At 36.0% G+C, this 23,362-nt stretch overlaps 3 protein-coding genes across 3 annotated transcripts; 2 read left to right on the top strand and 1 right to left on the bottom strand.

Moving 5' to 3' along the window:
• Positions 1 to 246: 246 nt before the first annotated feature.
• LOC143563683 (protein trichome birefringence-like 14) lies at positions 247 to 3,830 on the top strand. Its single transcript, XM_077051173.1, has 6 exons — positions 247 to 296; positions 1,127 to 1,342; positions 2,071 to 2,310; positions 2,420 to 2,581; positions 2,662 to 2,857; positions 2,936 to 3,830. Exons 2-6 carry the CDS (start codon positions 1,177 to 1,179, stop codon positions 3,756 to 3,758), a joined length of 1,587 nt encoding a protein of 528 aa, XP_076907288.1. The 5' UTR covers positions 247 to 296; positions 1,127 to 1,176; the 3' UTR covers positions 3,759 to 3,830.
• An 11,699-nt stretch (positions 3,831 to 15,529) lies between these two features.
• LOC143563676 (uncharacterized) lies at positions 15,530 to 16,425 on the bottom strand. The gene is made up of 2 exons (XM_077051169.1): positions 16,059 to 16,425; positions 15,530 to 15,945 (listed from the first exon to the last, which is right to left on the bottom strand). The coding sequence occupies exons 1-2, from the start codon at positions 16,423 to 16,425 to the stop codon at positions 15,530 to 15,532; spliced, it is 783 nt and encodes a 260-aa protein (XP_076907284.1).
• Positions 16,426 to 16,961: 536 nt separating this feature from the next.
• LOC143563675 (uncharacterized) lies at positions 16,962 to 18,011 on the top strand. The gene is made up of 3 exons (XM_077051168.1): positions 16,962 to 17,565; positions 17,632 to 17,751; positions 17,833 to 18,011. Exons 1-3 carry the CDS (start codon positions 16,962 to 16,964, stop codon positions 18,009 to 18,011), a joined length of 903 nt encoding a protein of 300 aa, XP_076907283.1.
• Positions 18,012 to 23,362: the final 5,351 nt, after the last annotated feature.

The raw sequence follows: 23,362 nt of genomic DNA, 5'->3' as shown, positions 1-23,362 counted from the left end.
ACCTCTGCCCCTTTGGAGTCGACACATTGCTATGCACAACCTGTTAGACCCTGGTTAGAAAACGGATAGCTTCCGGTGCCAAGTAGCCAAATGTATCAAAAGCCAGAGAGACAAAAACATGTTGGTACTCTTCGCATGCATGTTTCTCATCTTTAAAATGCAAAAATAATTAGACTATACAAATACCCAATCAAATCAAATCAAGATCTATACATACAGTCCTTACATTAGGGCTAAATTGGCTTCAGGAAGGCTTTGTATTTCTCCAATTCAAAACCTCTGGCTTGCAATTGCAGGTATGTATTCAATTCCATTTCAAATTGTCATCATACAAACAGTAACTGTATATAAATTAGATTGATTGATGATTACTGTAATTTACTAGGGTTTGTATTTATAAAGTAAGACTCTGTTTCAGTTACGGTTAGCTTCGATCATACCAACGAGCTAGCTAGCATTCTTTTTTGGTAACGATACCTGTACCGTGCAGGTATGTATCAAACCACTACCCGCTGAACACAATCGGTACCGATACCTATACCTGTAACGATCGACATATGTTTGGTACCGGAACTTGTTTTTCATGTTTTGATATCGGTACCACCAGTGTTGTAAGAATTGGGTCTAGTCGTTAGTTACCGAGCTTCCGATGGGATTTCAAGTAATCAGCTCCTAAAATTGGTAATCGGTCAAAATCGGTGAAAATGGGTAAAATTTAGGTCAAAATTGGCCAAAATGGGTAAAATTTTTCAAGTATTTGAAAATTTATACTTGTTAATCCAGTCCGATTAATAAGTTTAGTTTGAAAAATTATATATAAAATTTTGAAAATTTTTGTACATATGTATATAAGTTTGAAAAATTACATACATAATTCCGGTCTGGTTAATCCCAATTAATCGTTATCTGTACCCCACTGCCAGAGTAGCACATAGTGATTTCTACAACACTAGGTACCCATTCACTTTCGGTATTATCAATGTTACCGGTACTGAACTGAAAAAATCGGTACGGTATTCGTTATATGGTTTTAACTCGTTTTCGGTATCGATATATTTCTGTATGGTACTGATCTCATTCCTACTTTTATTTGTAATTTTTTTTAATCGTGTTGAAAGCTTTGCAGATTTGATCTGAACCTTCTAATGTTATTGGCAACGAACTAAAAGTTTTGCAATGATGAAAGGAGGGGGAGGCTACTTCTATGAATGGAGGACGAAGCAGCTTTCTCTCTTGTTCATCTTTGTTGTTTGTACAACTTTCATTGTTTGGTCTTGGGGGAAAAGCCCCCCTTTCACAACCTTTTTTCCGTCTCGTGGTCAGGTGTTGCAGCCTTTTCCAGGTTGGTGGTCATACGCATATAACATATTGCTTCTTCAGCTTTTCATTTGTTGATGGTCTTAGGTTAAAATGTAGATAATTTTATTTTTATTTTTTATTTTTTTTATATGTTAAATTCACCATCAGAAGTTAATTTCCATCGTGTGTATTTTATATTCTTAAGAAGTGGTGTAATGTAAATGAGCCGAGCCCAAGCTCGTTTAGGCTCAAGCTCGATCTTGAGCTCGGTTCCTTTCGAGCCCTATTTCAAAAGCTTGAGCTTAGCTCGCGAGTAATTTTTTCAGCTCGAGCTTGCTCTGGCTGGACTTGTTATATATTTATTAAATACTTTACTTATATTTATTATTATTTTTGTAAATTTTATATATAACAATTATTATTATAAATTTATATATTTAAAATATTAAATAAAATTATATAAATAATAGGCTTGTTTAGGCTCACCAGCCGGCTCGAGCTCGTGAAGTGAAGTTCGGGCTTTTGTTTATTAAACAAGCCTACTTTTAAGATTGAGCTTGTTTAAGCTCAGCTCGATTCGAGCTTATAGCGAGCCGCTCTCGTGTAGCTCACAAGCAACTTGCCTCGTTTGCAACCACCACTTGTCTTAAGACTTGAGAGTTTCTTTTCTAGTTAAAAACAACTTTGTAATGTATGCATTACCTTACCGTCTGTTCTGAAACATTTTTTTTAAAGTAGTTAATTTTTGAACTCTATAATGATTGATGGCAGCTGAAGAAGTAAAAGTGAAGGAAGTTACCCAATCAAAAGATGATTTCAGAGAAGCTGAAGAAGTTGTAAATATGATATCTCCAGTAAGTTCAATAAACAGCACGCCCTCTATAAAGACTCAAGGGGAGGAAGGAGTTGGAGTTGCGAATATAGCTTCACCATTAAGTTCCATAAAGGTGCCTTCTTTGGACATTGAAGGAGATAACAAACATTCAAACACTGATCTCGAAAAGCACCAAGGTAGACCTTTCTCTCTCACCAGCTCAACGTTTTTATAAAGAATAAAAACAATGACAATAAACATCTGTATGGTATATGTTTCATGCTTAATCCCATCATATTGTTGCAGAAAATACCATGAAAATTGTTAAAAAATCTGTTTCTGGTGACGGATCTGAAACATACCGGGATTCAAAACCACCAAAACAACAGTTAGTTAAACCAAATACGCCCAAGAAAGAAGATTCGGCTATGGGAGTTGATGTGTTAATGTCAAACGTGGAAAACAAATGTGCGTTTTATTTTCTTTGGTGTGACAGTTTATTATCTTTAGATAACAGTTTGTGATCTGTTCTTTTGTCTGTATTGCAGCATGCAACTTTGGTAAAGGAAAATGGGTGAAGGATGACACTCGGACTCTGTATTCAGGATTCGGTTGTAAACAGTGGCTGTCAGCGATGTGGGCTTGTCGTTTAACACAACGGACCGATTTTGGATACGAGAAGTTAAGATGGCAGCCAAAAGACTGCCAAATGGATAACTTTTCAGGGCCTAAATTCCTTAAAAGGTTCGGTACTCCGGTAGTTTAAATCTATAAATATTTGGTCTTTTTTTAATAAGTTACCATTTTTTTGATGTACTCCAGAATGCAAGACAAAACATTGGCATTTATTGGTGATTCATTGGGCCGCCAGCAGTTCCAGTCATTAATGTGCATGATCACAGGTGGTGAAGAGAGGCAAGATGTTCAAGATGTCGGTAAAGAATACGGTTTAGTGAAAGCCCGTGGGTCGGTTCGGCCTGACGGTTGGGCTTACCGGTTCCCAGTTACCAACACTACAATTCTTTATTATTGGTCTGCTAGTCTTTGTAAGTTGGACCCGATTGACCCGAAAAACAAAACCACCTATTTCGCCATGCATCTGGACCGCCCGCCAGCCTTTTTGCAACGTTATATTAGTCGGTTCAGTGTGGTGGTTCTTAACACGGGCCATCACTGGAACCGAGGGAAGCTTAATCAAAACCGATGGATTATGTATGTGGGTGGGAAACCTAACACCGATAGGAAGATAGCAGATATAGCACATGCTAAGAACTTAACGATTCATAGTATTGTAAAGTGGGTGGATGGTCAATTACCAAAATACCCTGGTTTAAAGGCGTTTTATAGATCGATTTCACCGAGGCATTTTTTTAACGGAGATTGGAACAGTGGAGGTACATGTGACAGTACTACCCCTGGAGCATTAGAAGTATTAAAAAACGAGTCTAGTGATTCTATGGCTTCGGGGGCAGTGAAGGGAACAAACGTGACGCTTTTGGATATTACAGCGTTGTCGGAAGCAAGAGAGGAAGGACATATATCAAGGTACAGCATCCGAGCCACTCCAGGTATGCAAGATTGTTTGCATTGGTGCTTACCTGGCATTCCGGACACATGGAATGAGCTCCTTTTTGCACAAATCTGAATATCTAGAAGCTTGCCTTGTTATCATATGTTTAGCTTCTTGTTTTTTATGCCAGAATGTTTTGAGATGTGTAGCATTAAACGATATATTTGTTAAATGAGTTATATAATGTAATAGTTGCGATATACAAGTTTGGTTTTGTTACTGAATGGTGTACATATATATTACAGATTGGTTTAGACTTTTTAGACTTACCGCTTATATAAAAAATAAATAATCTGATGTAACGCGTATAGCTTAGATCCAAATAAAGATGGATGGCCGGCTTCTGAAACAACAAAGATGCTTCTCTGGCACAAAATTCAAACCCATCTGTCATACTTTGTTAGCATCGAAAGTTATGATCACTTGAGGAGATGATGCCTTATATAATCTTGATTCTTGCATCAGCTAGTTTGAATAGCTTGAACGGATTTAGATGGCAAGCTCGAGCTCTTCTAGTACTGGCGAAGAATACCCGTACCCATCACATGTTTGTGCCCCAAACTTTGTTACGATGAAGCTGAGTGGTCGGGATATGTATGATGTGTGGGAAACACAGATGATATGTCTCTTAGAAAGTCATGACATGCTTGGTTTCATTAATGAAAGCCCGCCTGCAGAAAACAGTGTTTCGGGGAAGGAAAAAGTTGGTGATTACGTTTTGTGGAGAAGATCCGATGCACTCGTAAAAGGTTGGATTCTCGGTTCTCTCTCTCAACAAACACTTGTCAAGCTTGTCAAGACAAAGGAGCATTTCACTGCAAAAGACGTGTGGGATAAATTGCGGACTATCTATGGCCCTCCTCATGTTCAACAAGCAGCAAGAGGTGAGTGCATTCTTTTGAAATTTTTGATTGATGCTTTATTTGTTTGTGATGGTCTTTAAATACAGTTAAGTTATTGATTTATGTTTATCATTCAGTCGTGACCAAATCGTTGAACTTGTTTTATGTGCTTAAAACAAATTGTTATGAAACTTGTTCGCTTATGATAAAGGGGATATTTGTTGGTAATCAGAGAAACATAAATTGAAGAAACAAAAGATAGAAAGAACAAAAGTGTGGGACAAATTTATGATGTTATTACTTGCAGAAAGGAAAAGCAAATTTAAAAGTACATCTAGTGAACATTCCATGCTATTTATAATTAAGAAAACAAGTAACATAAGAAAGTGAAACATTTTCACATTTATTTATTTCTTGACCTTTCTTTTACCCTATCTTTTGACATTACCATTTCTTTAACTGCCCAAGTCAGCATTAAGTCACACTCTCCCCCTTAATGTTGACCTGGATCTCCAAGAACTTCAAGACCCATCAGTGCTCTCATCTCCATGAACTTGACTCGAGGTAGTGCCTTTGTTAATGTATCAGCCTTTTGAAGTTTGCCACTAACATGTTGCACTTGAATTTGTCCCCATTCGATACACTCTCGAATAAAATGATACTTTATATCTATATGCTTGATACGACCGTGGAACACGGGATTTTTCATTAGTGCGATAGCCGACTCGTTATCAACTAGTAACTTCACCCGTTGGGGTTCTTCTCCTGTTAAATTACTTAACAAATTTCTCAGCCACAACGCCTGACAAGCGGCTGATGTAGCAGCCATGAACTCCGCTTCATAAGAGCTCAACGCGACACTCCTTTGCTTCTACGAGGCCCATGTAACCAAACTATTTGAATAATAAAACACCATACCTGAAGTTCCTCTCCTGTCTTCCACATCCAAACCATGGCTGCTATCACTATACCCCAATAGTTTGCCATCACCTCCTCTTCTGTAATTTAAACCAAATCCAATCGTACCCTTCAAGTACCTTAAAACCTGCTTTAGTGCTTAGAGTTGACAAACCTTTGGCTTTTCCATAAATCTGCTCAAAGCACCAGTCGAGTACCCTAAATCAGGCCTTGTGTGAGCAAATAACGAAGGCTACTGATCAGACGACGATACATAGTTTCGTCCACACATTCACCATTCTCATCTTTAGTTAACTGTAGCTTCGGATCCATTGGCCACTTTGAGGGATTACAATTCTCCAACCCAGCTAACTTTAGAATTTTCCTAGCATACCCGGACTGATTCAGACTTTATTTTGGTTCACCTCAATCCTAAGATAGTAAGACAACAGGCCCAAATCACTCATGTCAAATACTCTCATCATTTTTTCTTTAAACCTTTTAACCTCTTGTTCACTTGTCCCGGTCACGATGAGGTCGTCGACATAGACCCCTACAATAAGAAGTGAGTTCGAACACTTATTTTTGTACACATCTTGTTCTTAAGCGCATCGAGTGAAACCGAGATCTTTGAGTGATTTGTCAAGACGAGCATTCCAAGCCCTTGGAGCTTGTCTCAACCCATAAAGTGCTTTCTTGAGCTTGTATACCTTATTTTCCTTTCCCTTCATGATAAAACCTTTAGGTTGCGAGACATACACTTCTTCTAGTAAATCTCCATTAAGAAATGCGGATTTAACATCAAGATGATGCACAATCCACCCTCTTTAGCTGCCATCGACAATATGAGTTGGATTGTTTCTAACCTGGCATAGGAGCAAAAACTTCTTAGAAATCAATTCCTTTTCTTTGGACATACCCTTTTGCAACTAATCGCGCCTTGCACTTTGTTATCTGACCATCTGCTGGTAAATCAACTAAGTCCAAGTATGGTTCTTCTTAATTGAATCCAACTAAGGTCCAAGTATGGTTCTTCTTAATTGATTCCAATTCAGCCTCCATTGCTCGTTGCCAATCAACATACTGCACGACTTCATTAAATGTTGTGGGCTCATCATCTGACAACAATAATTCTTGGTCATAAAGGTCTAGTACTTCCTCATCAGTCATCTATGTGGTCCTCTCGTAAATACCTTGAACTGATCGAAACCCTTGTAAAGGTGTGTGATCGAGAACACTAGGTGATTGCTGGATGTTTCTACTTTGGGCTGAACTCGACACCGGAGTAATCAGGGTCTGTTGTTCGTTTGAGGTTCCTCACCATCATGATCAGATAGAAATGGGGATGAATTAGGGTTAACTGGTGTCACAGGTGTTGAACTTTGACTCTCTTCATTATTGAATGAGTTAGTTTGATTGGTTCCCTCCTCTTCATATCCTCCTGGAACGTTTATACAACCCACCATGGGTATGACTGGACTTTATCAACATTTCTTTTCTTCAAAAATAACATCTCCACCCACTACAATCATTTTTGTATTTGGATTGTATAGCCGATATTTTTGTATTTGGATTGTATAGCCGATACGCTTTACTACCCTATTCGATTCCCAAGTTTATCATTGCAACACTTCTGTCGGCCAATTTTGTCACTTGGTTCCCAATCTTCTTTACATATGCATGATGTGCTAAAAGTAGTCTAATAATTATTTAACTAAAATTATGCTAATCTAGACACTAAGTAATAAATTCTAGACTCTTAAACTTAACTAAACTACTAACCGGCAAGTGAACCGGTCGATTCTAGTACAGCTAAGTAAGTCCGGATATCGAACCCACGAGACTCTTTAAATTACTTAAACTAGCTAATTAGACTCAACTACAGACACGACTATTTATTTATTATTCTTTTGAAGGGGTTTTACTAAAATACTAATTTAAACTAATATTAAATTAATCACTAAGACTTAAAGACGACTTAAGCCTAGACATAATTCAAATGATGACAAGCAACCACCTAGGCTAGAATCCCTAATGCATCAATTATCAAATAGTAGGTAAATACTAAGTTATGGAACAGGGCTATTAAAATAGTCACTTAAAGAAAACCCGAACAGGACCCCTGACCCTTCTCAGGAAGACACCTATGGAATTCTATTAAGTTCTTAAAAACACCAGTTTAATTAGACTCGCTTACGGTCGCTAATTAATTTTATGACAAGTACCACTATAAGAAATCATACCTTACAGCGCAGAAATCAAAGGAAGTTTAAAGTATTCACTCGACTAGATAAACAAGGATGAAAAATCAAACCTAGACGGACTCCTTACGAAGAACTAAATATAGTGATCTTAAACAACCAAGACTTATCATATAATCTATCACCTCGCAGCTATTTAGATTAGCAGCACACTTAGATCTATTTAATTTATTAATATTGTTCTTATAGCTTTATTGCAAATCAACCATAAACTAGTCAAAAACACACAGTAGATGACCTAACAGAATCCTATCATATGGTAGATAATCACCAAGGAAACTGAGAAACAATAAAACTCGTCAAACAATCCTAAACACACACATGCATCGAATAAATAACAAGAAACCTCTTACTTAATCACAAACCATAACAAAAACAAAATCCAAACTAAAATCCAACGTCAACAAAAGTTCAACATAAACCTAGGGAAAGTTGTAAAAGTCGTTAAGCGGTCCTAGGCGGTCGACTGCGGAGTCGCGAGTACTCGGGAGTATTCGGGGATTACTCGAAAAATACCTGAGGAGTACGCGGCCGAGGCGGGGAGTACTCGATCTAGGCGGGGAGTAATCGGGGAGTACTCGGCCGCCTAGTCGGGAGTTTTACAACATTGAACCTAGGTGGTTTAGGGGTTTAGCCAACAACCATACTCAAGAACAAACCAAATAAATAAGGTTCAAAAACTGAATTCATAACGAAAACAATAAATTCAAACAAATAATAAGGATGCTTGGATAAATAGGTGTTGAACCCAGACACTCTCTATTCGAACCAAAGTGCTCTTATCTTCTTCTTCTTCTTCTTCTTCTTCTTCTGTTGTTTGGCTCCTGCTTTCTGTTTTCCGCAGACCAAAGGGGTGGATCCCTCCGTGACGTCTGCTTCCACACCAAAGATATATATTAATACTTCTTATCCTCCCAATTAGGTTGTTGTAACCATATATATATATATGTGATGGCTGTCTTCAAGAATAATAATTATCGATGGCAACTATATTTTTTCTTCGATTATATTATTGCCAAAAATAAAAATGGCCACTAGGGTTGAATTCCCATCCACCAACCCATATTAGCATCTCATTTATTATTATTATTATTATTAGATTTTATTCCCTGTATTACGGGGGTTGTTTTACATTATTCGTTTTTAATATTTATATATGTATATTTGGATTTTAATTTTATTTATTGTAAGAAAGTTAATAATTAATATACTTGAGGTTTGATGATGAAATGGTTTCACAAATAAATGATATGTTATAATCCGGTTTAAAAGCTATCTGGTATTCGGATCAAATGCGTGAGAAGCCTTCATTTACAAATAAAGCAATCTAATGGCTTGAGAGAATGGTTGTTTTACATTTTTTGTTTTTTAATATTTATTTTTTGGATTTTAATTTTCTTTATTGTAAGAAAGTTAATAATATATTTAGGGTTTGATGATAAAAGAGTTTCATAAATGAATGATATGTTATAACCAGTTTAAAAGTTATCTAGATTTGGTGACCCATGACCTGCTTATGTTTTTTACTATAAAATTGTTTATTAATTATAAATAATATCTTTTTCTTTTTAAATTGAATATTAAATTTTAGTATATCCTTATTTTATAGGATTTTTATATCAAATAATTGGTAAGATTAATTTTTAATTTAAAGAGATGTTATAACCCGTTTAAGAGCTATATGGTTTTGGGTTAAATCAATGAGACGCCTCTATTTAAAAATCAAGCAATCTGGTGGCTTCTATAAAAGGGGGGAGCGACCATATCGCGACACATAGGATTTTAGGGTTCTCGTTTATATATATTATAGATTATTATTATTATTATTATTATTATTATTATTAACATGCATACGTTAATTAGAGCTATTTTCTTTCTTTAAAAAAAACATCTTACTATACTAATTAAGTCTAATAATAATAGAAATTAGTAATATATAACATATGCTCGACCCTTCATTCGTCGTTCTCAAGTTTAGTAAAAGTGCTCAATTTTAGCTCATTTTCTCTAGAAACCATTAAACTCACATTTGAACCAAATATTAATAATATTCAATAAAAACTTGCCTCAAAAGTACTTAAAAGTGTATGAAATATTTCTAGAATAATATGTATAATTGAGACCACATCAAATATCCCCACACTTAAACATTTTTCGTCCCCGAAAAAGATATATTTCAATGGAATCATAATCGGAAAACTGGTTTTCAAAACATTTAGGTTACTTTAATTAATAACAGATAAGCGCAAAAACCGCGATTGCCGATATTGTTGTCCACTTAAACCCAGCCACCAGCCTATCAAGTCCCCAAACACATTAAGCATTTTAGTTCAAGTGATATCAAAAACCCTATGGGTCTCACACCTTTTGAGTCAAGATTCACCTACCCCATCTCAAGCATAGTAAAGACAATTAAAAATTGAGCTGAAGCAAACTGGTTCAACATATCACCATAAGATAAGAACCCTTTAATGGTAAGAAGAAAATACACTTAGATGGAATTATGGATGATAGGTCAAGTGAGGTCGTACGAGCATGCCCTAAATATGTCCTATATATTCCCTAAGAAAATATTTATTGACTAAAAACTTTCGAGTTCCAATAGTGTATCCTCAGAGTCGCCATCCCCTTGGTAACACGTAAACTCTAAGTCCCATCTAGTATGTGCACTTTGGCCTCTTTTCTATTTTTGAGAATGCTTCTTTGGCATCTTTTTACATAACTTTTCTCACTGTTACTTTTTAGACCAACTTTTGGAATACTTTTATTTAATTTTTTTAACATTTTTTTTCTCTTTATTTATTGTGCACTTAGGCATCTTTAACCTATAAATATATAACTAATAGACCAAAGCTCGTATAAAATTGGACATGGCGATGCGCCTCCACTCTTTATTTATTTTCATAAAACGGAGTGGCGTGCTAATTTAAAGTGCATTCAATTCTCACCACCTTAGGATAGTCAGCTTATGGTAATACTCTCCATGCCTTATTGAATTTCAGCTTCACTATCCCCCCTGGATGAGAAACCAAAAAATCTAAGATTAATTAGGTTTATTAAGAATATGCAATGGGAAACTTTTCAAGACTAGTTGGGCCTACCGACACATCCAAAGCTTAGTACGCTTTCTTTTATATTATCTCATATTATTAGTAGTTTAAAAAACCAATTTCCAATTATACTATCATTTTCCATTATAGTGCAAAAAATATTCCTTAAATTCTTGGGACATTTTTTAATTCTTTAGGCTTTTTTTTTTATTTTTTTTTCATATTTTTATTTTTGCCGAAAAACATCAATTTTCCATCCCCACACTTAAATTTCACATTGTCCTCAATATGAGAAAAATGAAATTACAAATAAATTATGCAAAAAATAAAAAGAATTGGAACAGACTCCCCTGGTAAATTGACGATATGCCTCGTGAGTCGTGTTCTGTGCCCTCCAATTCGATCGCTATCATCAAACTCTCTTCAAATAACGGCATCTCTTGCTAACAAAAGCAATAATCCTGAAGCAAGTGGCATCCACACACTTGTTTAAAACAATATCTCATCAACCATCTTATAAACAACCCTGGAACAACCTGCAAGTAAGAGAAGAAACACCCGCCAGAACAAAGAAGTAAACCCAAAATAAAAATAGAATGAAAACATAGTATCGGGTTGCCTCCCGTGAAGCGCTAAGCTTATAAAAGAGTCTTCAGCCGAACTCGTTCCCGAAACCTCAATCAGAAGGCTTCTCCTTTATCCTCTTCCCATCAGTGCTCTTCAACACTCTCCTTTTACAACTAGTTGGGAATAAATTTGTTTCCAAACTCATGTGAGTACAAAAATATGAATTCAACTTGATTTACCAATTATTGAAATTATGAGGACGTGACATATTTGGCACACTTTGATTCCTATGTCCAGATATCCTCCTTCTTTGCGCTCTTGGTTTACGTGGCGATCCACGAATGAGTATTTCTAAAAACCTGCCAGCTTTACCGCGCATACGCGAATGATGTTTCACAATGAGATACAGTTCTTTATTCTTCAACTCTTCGGATGTCTATGTGATTCCTCTTTGACAATTAGCTTCTCAACCAACTCCCCGAATAACAATTTTTCAAGCTCCTCAATATCTCTTTCGGGGTTAAAATCTCTCTCATCCATGACAGTTAAATCCACTAACTCTTCACCAAATTCATCTTGAAACTCGTCCTCCCAAGAGGGAATACATTCCTCTATCTGATTCTGTAAACCAACATCCTCAAACTCGATCACTGGCACACTAAATTGTATTCGACTTTTTAAGCCTGACTAAAAGTTATCCGCAATGTACCAAAGCGGTGTACTTGGATTAATGCTATGGACGACACGCATGAACTCCATTAATATATGTTCTGGATGTTGTATGTAATCCATTATTGCACCAGATGAGTCTTTACAACCAACAACATTCCCCATCTTATCATATATCGGACAAAATTTGGGCTCATAGTAGCACTCCATGAAGATAACTGCAAAGATAAACTTAAACGGAAAAGGATCACGGGCACCAGATAATAGTGAAATAAACTTTATCTTACAGAAAAAACTAAACCAATCTAAAGCAATTAAACTAAACTATATTATCCTAACTCCTACGACTCAAAAAGACTAAAAAAACAAAAAGAAAAAAAAAATAAAATCTACTTCTACTCCTACAACTAAAAAAATAATAATAAAAAATACAAATAGCACGGATGTAGCAAATAAGTCTAATCAAAACTAATAGCGCAATCGCCAAGAGTCCCCGGCATCGGCGCCAAAAACTTGATTTGCTAAAGGTAGTCTAATAATTATTTAACTAAAATTACGCTAATCTAGACACTAAGTAATAAATTCTAGACTCTTAACTTAACTAAACTACTAACCGACAAGTGAACCGGTCGATTCTAGTACAGCTAAGTAAGTCCGGATATCGAACCCACGAGACTCTTTAAATTACGTAAACTAGCTAATTAGACTCAACTACAGACACGACTATTTATTTATTATTATTTTGAGGGGGGTTTTACTAAAATAGTAATTTAAACTAACATTAAATTAATCACTAAGACTTAAAGACGACTTAAGCCTAGACATAATTCAAATGATGACAAGAAACCAACTAGGCTAGAATCCCTAATGCATCAATTATCAAATGGTAGGAAAATACTAAGTTATGGAACCGGGATATTAAAATAATCACTTAAAGAAAACCCGAACAGGACCCTGACCCTTCTCAGGAAGAAACATATGGATTTCTATTAAGTTCTTAAAAACACCAGTTTAATTAGACTCGCTTACGGTCGCTAATTAATTTTATGACAAATACCTCTATAAGAAATCCTACCTTACAGCGCGGAAATCAAAGTTAGTTTAAAGTATTCACTCGACTTGATAAACAAGGCTGAAAAATCAAATCTAGACGGACTCCTTACGAAGAACTAAATCTAGTGATCTTAAACAACCAAGACTTATCATATAATCATTTAGATTTGCAGCACACTTAGGTCTATTTGATTTATTAATATTGTTCCTATAGCTTTATTGCAAATCAACCATAAACTAGTAAAAAATACACAGTAGATGACCTAACAGAATCCTATCATATGACAGACAATCACCAAGGAAACTGTGTAACAATAAAACTCGTTAAACAATCCTAAGCACACACATGCATCGAATAAATAACAAGAAACCTCTTACTTAATCATAAACCATAAAAAAAACAAAATCCAACATCAGCAAAAGTTCATCATAAACCTAGGTGGTTTGGGGGTTTAGCCAACAACCATACTCAAGAATAAACCAAATAAATAAGGTTCAAAAACTGAATTCATAACGAAAACAATAAATTCAAACAAATAATAAGGATGTTTGGATAAGTAGGTGTTGAACCCAGACACTCTCTGCTCGAACCAAAGTGCTCTTCTTCTTCTTCTTCTTCTTCTTCTTCTTCTTCTTCTTCTTCTTCTTCTGTCTTCCGCTGACCAAAGGGGTCTGTGACGTCTGCTTCCACACCAAAGATATATATTAATACTTCTTATCCTCCCAATTAGGTTATTGTAACCACACACATATATATATATATATATATATATATATATATATATATATATATATATATATATATATATATATATAATGGCTATCTTCAAGAATAATAATTATCGATGGTAGCTATATTTTTTCTTCGATTACATTGTTGCAAAAATTATAATGGCCACTAGGGTTGAATTCCCATCCACCGACCCATATTAGCATCTCATTTATTATTATTATTATTATTATTATTATTATTATGCATACGTTAATTAGAGCTATTTTCTTTTTTTTTTCTTTTTTTTAAAACATCTTACTATAATAATTAAGTCTAATGATAATGAAAATTAGTAATATATAACATATGCTCGACCCTTTATTCGTTGTTCTCAAGTTTAGTAAAAGTGCTCAATTTTAGCTCATTATCTCTAGAAACCATTAAACTCATATTTGAACCAAATATTAATAATATTTAATAAAAACTTGGCTAAAACGTACTTAAAAGTGTAGGAAATATTTCTAGAATAATATGTATAATTGAGACCACGTCAATGCAACACAACCAATGTTTGAGTGTCGGTTTTCTTCCTTTAAACTTCTTGTACGGTGTCATATTTTTCACTCTTCTTGTTGGAACCTAGCTGAGAACATACACTGCATGTCGAAAAGCCTCGCCCCACAAAGTTTCTGGCACACACATCGTGTTTAGCATAGCTCTAGTTGCTTCAATAATTGTACGATTACACTGCTCTACTACTCTGTTTTGTTGCGGAGTGTGAGGAGCCGTTAGTTGTCTTCTAATTCCTTCCTATTCACAAAACTCTTTAAACGAATTATAATTAAACTCACCACCACGGTCTGATCGAAACATTTTGATCTTGTGAGAACTTTCTTTCTCCACCAGCATCTTAAATTTCTTGAATATAGACAATGCTTCATCTTTGTTTTTAATCAAGTATATCCACATAAACCTGGAATAATCATCAACAAGCAAGAAAAAGTACCGGTTTCCACCTTCTGTTTGTGGCGTTATCGGACCACAGAGATCACCATAGATAAGTTCTAATGGGTGATTAGCCTGCCAAAGTGATTCTTGGGAAAGGGTTGTCTTGCTTGCTTAGCCATTACACACCCTTCACAAACTTTATTTGGGTGTTTAATTATTGGTATGCCATCAACCAGTTTCTTTCTTCCCAATGTTTCTAAAGCATGAAATTTACATGATCCAATCTTGCATGCCACAACCAAGCCTCGTCATCCAAACTTGCATGTAAACAAACAGGCTTAGTAGCTTTGAGGACAATTTTGTATAACCTGTTGACCGACCGTTGCACCTTCATGATCAACCGCCCTGGTTCGTCATGTACAGTTAGTTGTTCACCCCGCATTCTCACATCATATCCCTCCTCGGTCAACAGTCCCAAGCTTATAATATTGCTATGCAAAACAGGAACGAAATACACACCTGTGATGACACGTTGTTTGCCATTCTTGCACTCAAATAGAATGGTACCTTCACCTTTGATATGAACTTTCGACCCATCTTCACGTACCGATCCCGTTATCTTTTCATCCAAAACAGAAAACAATTCCTTCCTTCCCGTCATGTGGTTGCTTGCCCCATTATCGAGGTACCACGTGTCACGATCCTCACCAACCCGTCATTCGTCTTGGTTTGGAACCACTTTGTCTTCATTTAATAACACCATAGTGGGCATATCTTCTCCATATATGCTTAACATCACCGCACCCTCTTCTTCTTGTGCATCAGTTAAGTTTGCTTCTTCCCTTCTTTATTTTGTTTCTTTGCAATCCGATGCATAGTGACCATATTGTTCACATTTAAAGCATTTAATGTGTTTCTTATCTTTGTTTCTTGAGTTTTTTCTCTGATCATTTTTCCCAGCATATTCGCCACAATTACCCCTGCCACGGTTGCTACCTCGCCCTCTTGAACCACCTCGACCACCCCGGTCGCTTTTCCCTCGAGTACCAGAAAATTGAGTCCTCCCTGGACCCTTTGAACTCGAGTAGTTTTTTGCCTTCATGAACAACAAACTACTATCACTACTTTGATTACTTTGGCGAAGCCTCAACCTGTCTTCATACGCCTTCAACCGACCGACGGCCTCTTCAAATGGCATACCGTCCACATCCGTTGTTTGTTCTATCGATGCCACCAACTGAATGTATTTTTCAGGAACCGAATCTAACAATTTTCTTACCAAAACCTCATCCTCGAGAGTAGCCCCAGGCCCCCAAGGCTACTATATTTTGAGATCATCCCACTTAATTTTCCAGAAAATTCATTAATGGACTCACCGCCGTTTGTCTTCAGGGCTTCAAACTCACTTTTAAGTGTATGTAGGCATGCTTTCTGCACACGTTCAGCGCCTACGTACCTTGTTTTCAATGACTCCCAGATCTCCTTCACCGTCCTTTTCTTTGCCACCAGCAATAGGACGTCTTCTGGGATTGCTTGAAATATAAATGCACATGCAGTCTTGTTCATCTTTTCGTCAAAAACTGCATTAAGCGGTGGTTCAACAGAGTCCCACAACCCTTGTGCATCCATAACACCCTCCATCTTGATGGCCCAAGTGGTGTAGTTCGTGGATGTTAAGGTCGGTATTTGTAGTGAAACTGAACTGGAATCTTTAGGGTTACCAGAGGTTGTACCAATAGACATGTCTTCTGTTCGGATGTATTTTGGCATAATCAGAGAAGCATAAATTGAAGAAACAAAAGATAGAAAGAACAAAAGTGTGGGACAAATTTATGATGTTATTACTTGTAGAAAGGAAAAACAAATTTAAAAAACATCTAGACATTGAACCTACCATGCTATTTATAATTAAGGAAACAAGTAACATAAGAAAGTGAAACATCTTCACATTTATTTATTTCTTGACCTTTCTTTTACCCAATCTTTTGACATTACCAGTTCTTTAAACGCCCAAGTCAGCATTAAGTCACAATATTATCATGAACCTATAAATTCAAAAAAGAGTTTTCAATCAGGGAATTTGATCACGTTATCATACTCAATTTGATGGAATTGTGAAGTATTGAAAGGAATTTGTCAAGATTTAACGTCTACATTTCATATTTTAAAAAAAAGATAGATAATGCAATTCCTAAACTAAAATACCCCAACTGATATTTTATAAATAATTTAATTAAAGACAACCATTAATTGTAATATTCTTGAATGTAGGTTCTTACATGATTCCTAACAATGCAGATTCAGAAGATGATGAAACCGAATCAATGATACAGGCAGGGAATGCAAAACCAAATGATCAAGCGGAAACTGCAGAAGAAAAGAGAGAAGCAGATGAAAGAGCAAAAGTTCACCAAAGTTTGTATGAAGCTGCTCTAAGTCAAAGTTTTGAAACGGTTCGTTCCATTTTGAGGGATGGGAAAGTTAGCGTGACTGACAAAATCGCCATTAACGGAAACACTGTACTCCACCTAGTGGTTGGTATTACCAAGGGGTGGTATATTTTAGAAAAAATGTTAGAAATGGTTCCAGAAGGCAGCACGCTACTCGGTATGCGAAATTCAGAAGGAAGCACGCTGCTTCATGTTGCTGCAATTGTTGGCAACACTCAGGCTGCTAAGATTTTGGTTCGAAAAAACCAAGATTTGTTGTATGCTAAGGACAACGAAGGTCAAACGCCACTAGCCAGAGCTCTTTCAAATATGCATACCGAAACATATCTTTATTTGTTGGACCCCACCCCCACCAGTACCCCTGACCTAGAGATGGCTAATTGTATCACTGGTGATGAGCTTCTGGTTAATGCTATTTCTTCTAAAGATTATGGTACGTAAAAACTGACCGCACTTTCAATGTTTTATCACTCTTTATTTGCTCTTGATTTATCCGCAGATTCAGCATTGGTTTTGATGACTAAGCATTACCGTAGTTTTGATAGCGACGCCGTGCTGATGGCTATAGCTCAAAACTTCCCACGTAGACTCAACACTTGGGAAAGAGCCGTCAATAGATGTTTGTTGCTGATGGCTATGTTTTTTACCTTTTCTAGTTGTTTTCACATTTTCTCTAATACGCCAATTTTCTATCTTGAAGTGTTTAGGGGTCCAGAAGACTTGTTTGGCGTGATGCTCCATGTAATTCAGTTTGCCTCGCTTGTTTTTATCATTGTACTTCACCTTAAAACGAAGGCAATCGTGAGATCTATGAATCGGTGGTTACGTGGATGCTTTTATGCAGCAATAGTTATAGGAACCTACGCTGGTAGATCATAAGCTGATATTTTACCTTTTAACTAGTTGGCTATACACTCCACAGTTCTAACATACTTATTATCTTGCACAGCATTGGTAATTAGTTTTGGTCTTTTCTACCATATCATGAGGATATTAAGTAAGATTATTAAGCCTCTCCGGCGTATCACTATGCTATTACGTAAGACTTATCATCTCTATGTTATCAAAGAGCATAAATAATTTCTCTCTTTCGCTTTAGTTGAGATTCTTCAATTCTTTTGTCCCTGTGCAGCAATGCATATCACGGTTGTTAAAGAGGGAGCTCAAGTGCACAATGATGCTACGGAGCTATTAAAAGGAGTATGCAATTTGATAAAGCGTTCCATATATTCTGGATCCTACGCTGACTATTACAACAATGCGATTCTTGAAGCCACAAGACATAATGCATCCGAGGTTGTAGCAACGATCGTGTCTTATTTCCCAGATGCCATTTGGAGTGCCAATGAAGATGGTCACAACATTATTCAATACGCTGTGTTAAATCGTTCAGAAAAGGTTTACAACCTACTTTATCAAATGAGCGAACACAAAAATATTTATAGGACAATTAAAGATCCTTTAGGGAACAACCTCTTGCATTTGGCTGGGCGGTTGGCACCTCCTGACAAACTTAACGGTACATCAGGTGCAGCTCTGCAAGTACAACGCGAACTTCAATGGTTTAAGGTAGCAAAATTATTGATAAAATCATAATCGTTGATAAAAGCAGCATATGTAACATCATAGTGTAATCTTACAGGAAGTTGAAGGATTTATATGCCCTCTGAACATCATACAAAAGAATTCTGACGGCGAAACACCTCAAATGGTGTTCACAAGAGAGCATAAGGAGTTGGTGGTTGAAGGAGAGAAATGGATGAAAGAAGCCGCCCAGTCGTACACAATCACAACAGCGTTAATCACCACCATCGTGTTTGCAGCGGCTATTACAGTACCAGGAGGAAACAATCAGGACACGGGCTTCCCAGTTTTTACCAACGACCATACCTTCACAATATTTGCAGTCTCGGATGCTGTATCACTGTTCACATCTGTCACATCCTTGTTAATGTTTTTGTCAATCCTCACGACACGCTTTGCTGAGGAAGACTTTCTGTTCAAGTTGCCTACAAAGCTGATAGTTGGTCTCACCGCCTTGTTCATCTCAACAACAGCCATGCTCGTAGCTTTCGGTGCAGCCTTATTCCTTGTGTTTGGTCAAGACAACTCATGGATTTTGGCTTCCATAGTCACGTTGACTTGGCTACCCTTTACTTCTTTCGTGACCTTGCAGTTTCCACTCATTGTAGACCTAGTGCGTTCCACGTATGGTCATAGTATTTTCGGTAAGAAAAGTAACAACCCTTTCTATTAACCAGACGTGACAACAGTCGAGTGGAAGAGGAGTTAATTAATGTGACCCGGTCTCAGCTGGGAACAAGGCAAGCCAACAGGTGTGAGAGTTATGGGCATCAGGGATCGAACTTGGAACGTTTACTTTTTTTTTTTTTAAAGCATTTCATTGTAACAGTTTTATTTGAAGCAGAATAAAATCCTCCGAAAATTCCCCAGATTTTATCTAACAAAATATAGGGTGAATTTAGTATCTTGGGAAAATGACCAAAATGTCTCATTTGACCAAACCAATTTCTTGACTAACCCCCAAACTAAATGATACCCAAAATGGCCAATTTCTAAACGGTAGGATCCACCATAATAGAATTGACATCCAACAGATCTGTTTGGCACTCTTTCGTTTTTGAACTAACCACATATTGACACGCATACACTTAAATGGTCGGGCTTGATCGCTTTTTGAAAAACCGAGCGTTTATTAAACAGTTAGTCCGATGGCTTAATAAGTGGTCGGCCAACAAATCTATTCTGTCGGGCCTTCTTATCTATTCCATCGGGCTTTCTTACCTATTATGTCGGACCTTAATATCTACCCCGTCGATTAGCAGATTATTACAATGACCTTCATATCTACTCCGTCGACCAACATATCTATTCTGGCGCCAACGAATCTATTCCGTTGGGCCATCGTATTGATCTTAATGAGGTATTTCATATAACTATAAGTAATTATTTGTTGGTATAGTTTTTACAAATGTATAATTTTTTCCTTTAATTTTTTTAGGAGGCAGATAAATTCCATGATGAAGGTGTAGTAGTGTCTTACCCCTTTAGAAGCAATGTTAGAAGAAGAAAAGATCCAAAAGTAATTCATTATAGGGATTACTCTATAAATTGTAACCAAGTTTTGAATTTTTTTCAATTAAGTTACTCATAAAGTATTTTGTATCAATCAGGTTACTAAAGTTTCCTTTATGTTCCTATCATAGATATTTTACCTGGATAACAGGTTATGTAGGTTTTTTTTCTTATTTTTAAATAGTTAGACAATGCAAAATATTTTTCTGAAAATTTAAAAAATTAGTAAAAATTGAGAAAAAAATTAAATTGCAAAAAAATAAATAAATAAAAATGAAAAGTTACAATATAATTAATATGTTTTTTATGTTTTTTTGTATGGAAGCAATTAATAATTCTATTATTAAATATTTTAATATTCATATAAAAAATTCGTAACCTAATAAAAGGGCGATTTCTTACTAATTTTTCATTTATTTATTTATTTTTTGCAATTTTCCAGATTTTATATTTCAATTTTTAGAAATTTAGAAATTATTTTTCTCAAATTTTACTAATTTTTTCAATTTTTTAAAACATATTTTGCAATGCCAAACTATTTAAAAGTAAAAAAAAAAAAACTACGTAACCTGCTATCTAGGTAAAATATCTTTGATTGGAACACAAAGGAAACTTTAGTGACCTTATTAGAACAAAATATTTTATGAATGACCTAATTGAAATAATTTCAAAACTTGGTTACGATTCTAGAGAATAATCCCTTTTATTTCTATTCAATAGTCAACTTATTTTAATCTATGTTTTGTTTTTGTTGTGTATATTGGTATCTAATCTAACATTTTTTATTTCTTTATTCATAGCTTCCTTCGGTAGACAATGTGGGTAAAAGGATCAGAAAACTTTCATGGATGTTGGTCGATGAAATAAATATGAAGGTTGTCGGAATAGATCTGTTGGTCGACGGTGTAGATATTATGGTGGATCCTACAGTTTATAAAATGGCCATTTTGGGACAGTTGCTTGAAACCTTAAGAGCTCTTATGTTTCAATCTAAGTTTCTGGCTTAGTTTTGGGGTGATTGTGTGTTAACTGCAACACATTTAATCAATCGATTTACTACCGAAATTCTTAACAATAAAACCCTTTATGAGGTTTTAACAGGAAGGCTCCTTTATATGCACATATGAAGTCTTTTGGCCGTCTTGCTTATGCTTCCACTTTATCTCATAGAAGAGATAAATTCAAACAAAGGGTTGTGCTTTGTGTTTTTCTGGGTTATCCTCTTAGTAAAAAGACATACAAATTGTATGACCTTGACACAAAAGAAGTTATTATATCTCGAGATGTTGTTTTCTTTGAAGCTTTATTTCCCTCTATAACTAAATCTAAAGATAGCTTCATTTTTCCATCTATTAATCTTAATCGTTTTTTTTATGATCCCTTGTCTACTCCTCCTACTGATCCTGCCCCTAATCCTTCACCTTCTCCTACTGCTCCTGATCTTAATCCTATTATTGATCCTTCATCTTCTATTCCTATCCCTGATCCTGTTCAAAGATCTTCAAGAATTTCTGTTCTGCCCTCATACTTAAATAACTATATTTGTAATAACTCTGAATCTTCTCATCATTGTTTTCACACTGTCACTAATCCGGTTTCCTGTCATATCTCTTGTTCTTCTTCTCATCTTCTTCCTTCCGGTCAGTCTTTCACCCAAGTAATTTCTGATTTACATGAGCCTACTTCTTATAAGGAAGCTGCCGACATTCTAGAATGGCAAGATGCCATGAAAGCTGAATTTCAGGCTCTTGATAACAATAATACTTCGGTTGTTACTGATCTTTCCATTGGAAAGAAAGCTATTAAATGCAAATGGGTGTTTAAAGTTAAACACAAAGTAGTTGGGACGGTTGAGCGTTGTAAAGCTAGATTGGTGGTGAGAGGAGAAACTCAAAAAGAGGGGATTGATTACAATGAAGCCTTTTCTCCCGTTATCAAGATGACCACTAGAAGCTTTGTCGTTGTTGCTACAAAAAGACGCTGGACTCTATTTCAGCTAGATGTTAATAATGTTTTTCTTCATGGGGATTTAGCTGAATAAATCTATATGATGCCACCACCTGGTATGCAGCTTCCTGATAATCAAGTGCTTAGACTTTAGAAATCTTTGTATGGTTTAAAACAAGCTTCTAGACAATGGTATGGGAAATTGTCTTCTGCATTAAAGTCAAGTGGGTATGTAGGTTCTCAGAATGATCATTCTTTGTTTTCAAAGACTATGTGATCCTCAATGGTATATGTCGCTGTATACGTCGATGACATATTAGTTACCAGGAACAATTTGGAAGTTCGCTAAGGACATGCTTTCTGAATTTGATACTTCCAATCTTCATGTCACAAATTCTTTGTTGCCTCATCATTTGCAACTTCAAACTCATGAGGGAATTGTTTTTGACGACCCTTTACAATACAGGAAGCTTGTTGTTAAACTTAATTACCTTACTCACACAAGACCAAATCTTGCTTTTGTTCAATTTTTAAGTCAATATATGCAAGATCCAAGGATTCCTCATTGGAATGCTGCTCTTTATGCCCTTTCTTGTGTCAAAGGAACTTTATCTCAAGGATTATTCTTCAATAATAATCCTTTTTTTTGCTCTGCAAGCATTCTGTGATTCGGACTAGGCATCATGCCATAATATTCGTCGATCGGTAAGTGGTTTTTATGTTTCCCTTGGGGACTCTCCAATTTCTTAGAAATATAAAAACAGCCGACTTTTTTGAGCTCGGTTAAAGCCGAGTATCGATCTCTTCGACGCATGACTGCCGAACGTGCTTGGTTGACAAGACTTCTCTAAAAGTAAAATGTTCCTAACATTACTCATGCTACGCTCAAATGTGATAGTCAGGCTGCAATCTACATTACCAAAAACCCTGTCTTTCATGAGCGAACTAAACATATTGAAATATATTGTCATTTTGTTTGAGAGAAGTTGCATGAGGGGCTGTCAATTTGGTGCATACGAAAACGAAAGATCAGCTTGCTGATATTTTTCCAAGAGCTTACTAGGATCTCATTTTCATTCGCTATTGTGCAAGTTGGGGTTTTCTCAACCTCCAACTTGAGGGGGGATGCGAAGATTAGTGCATAAAATATGCGCCGCATAACATCTGCCACTACAAAAAAAAGCCTT

The sequence above is a fragment of the Bidens hawaiensis genome, unplaced genomic scaffold, assembly GCF_021521415.1.
Source record: "Bidens hawaiensis isolate Kalapana, Puna unplaced genomic scaffold, B.hawaiensis_p1.1 tig00021507_1, whole genome shotgun sequence".
Classification (NCBI taxonomy): domain Eukaryota; kingdom Viridiplantae; phylum Streptophyta; class Magnoliopsida; order Asterales; family Asteraceae; genus Bidens; species Bidens hawaiensis.
This window is presented reverse-complemented; position numbering and strand designations above follow the sequence as displayed.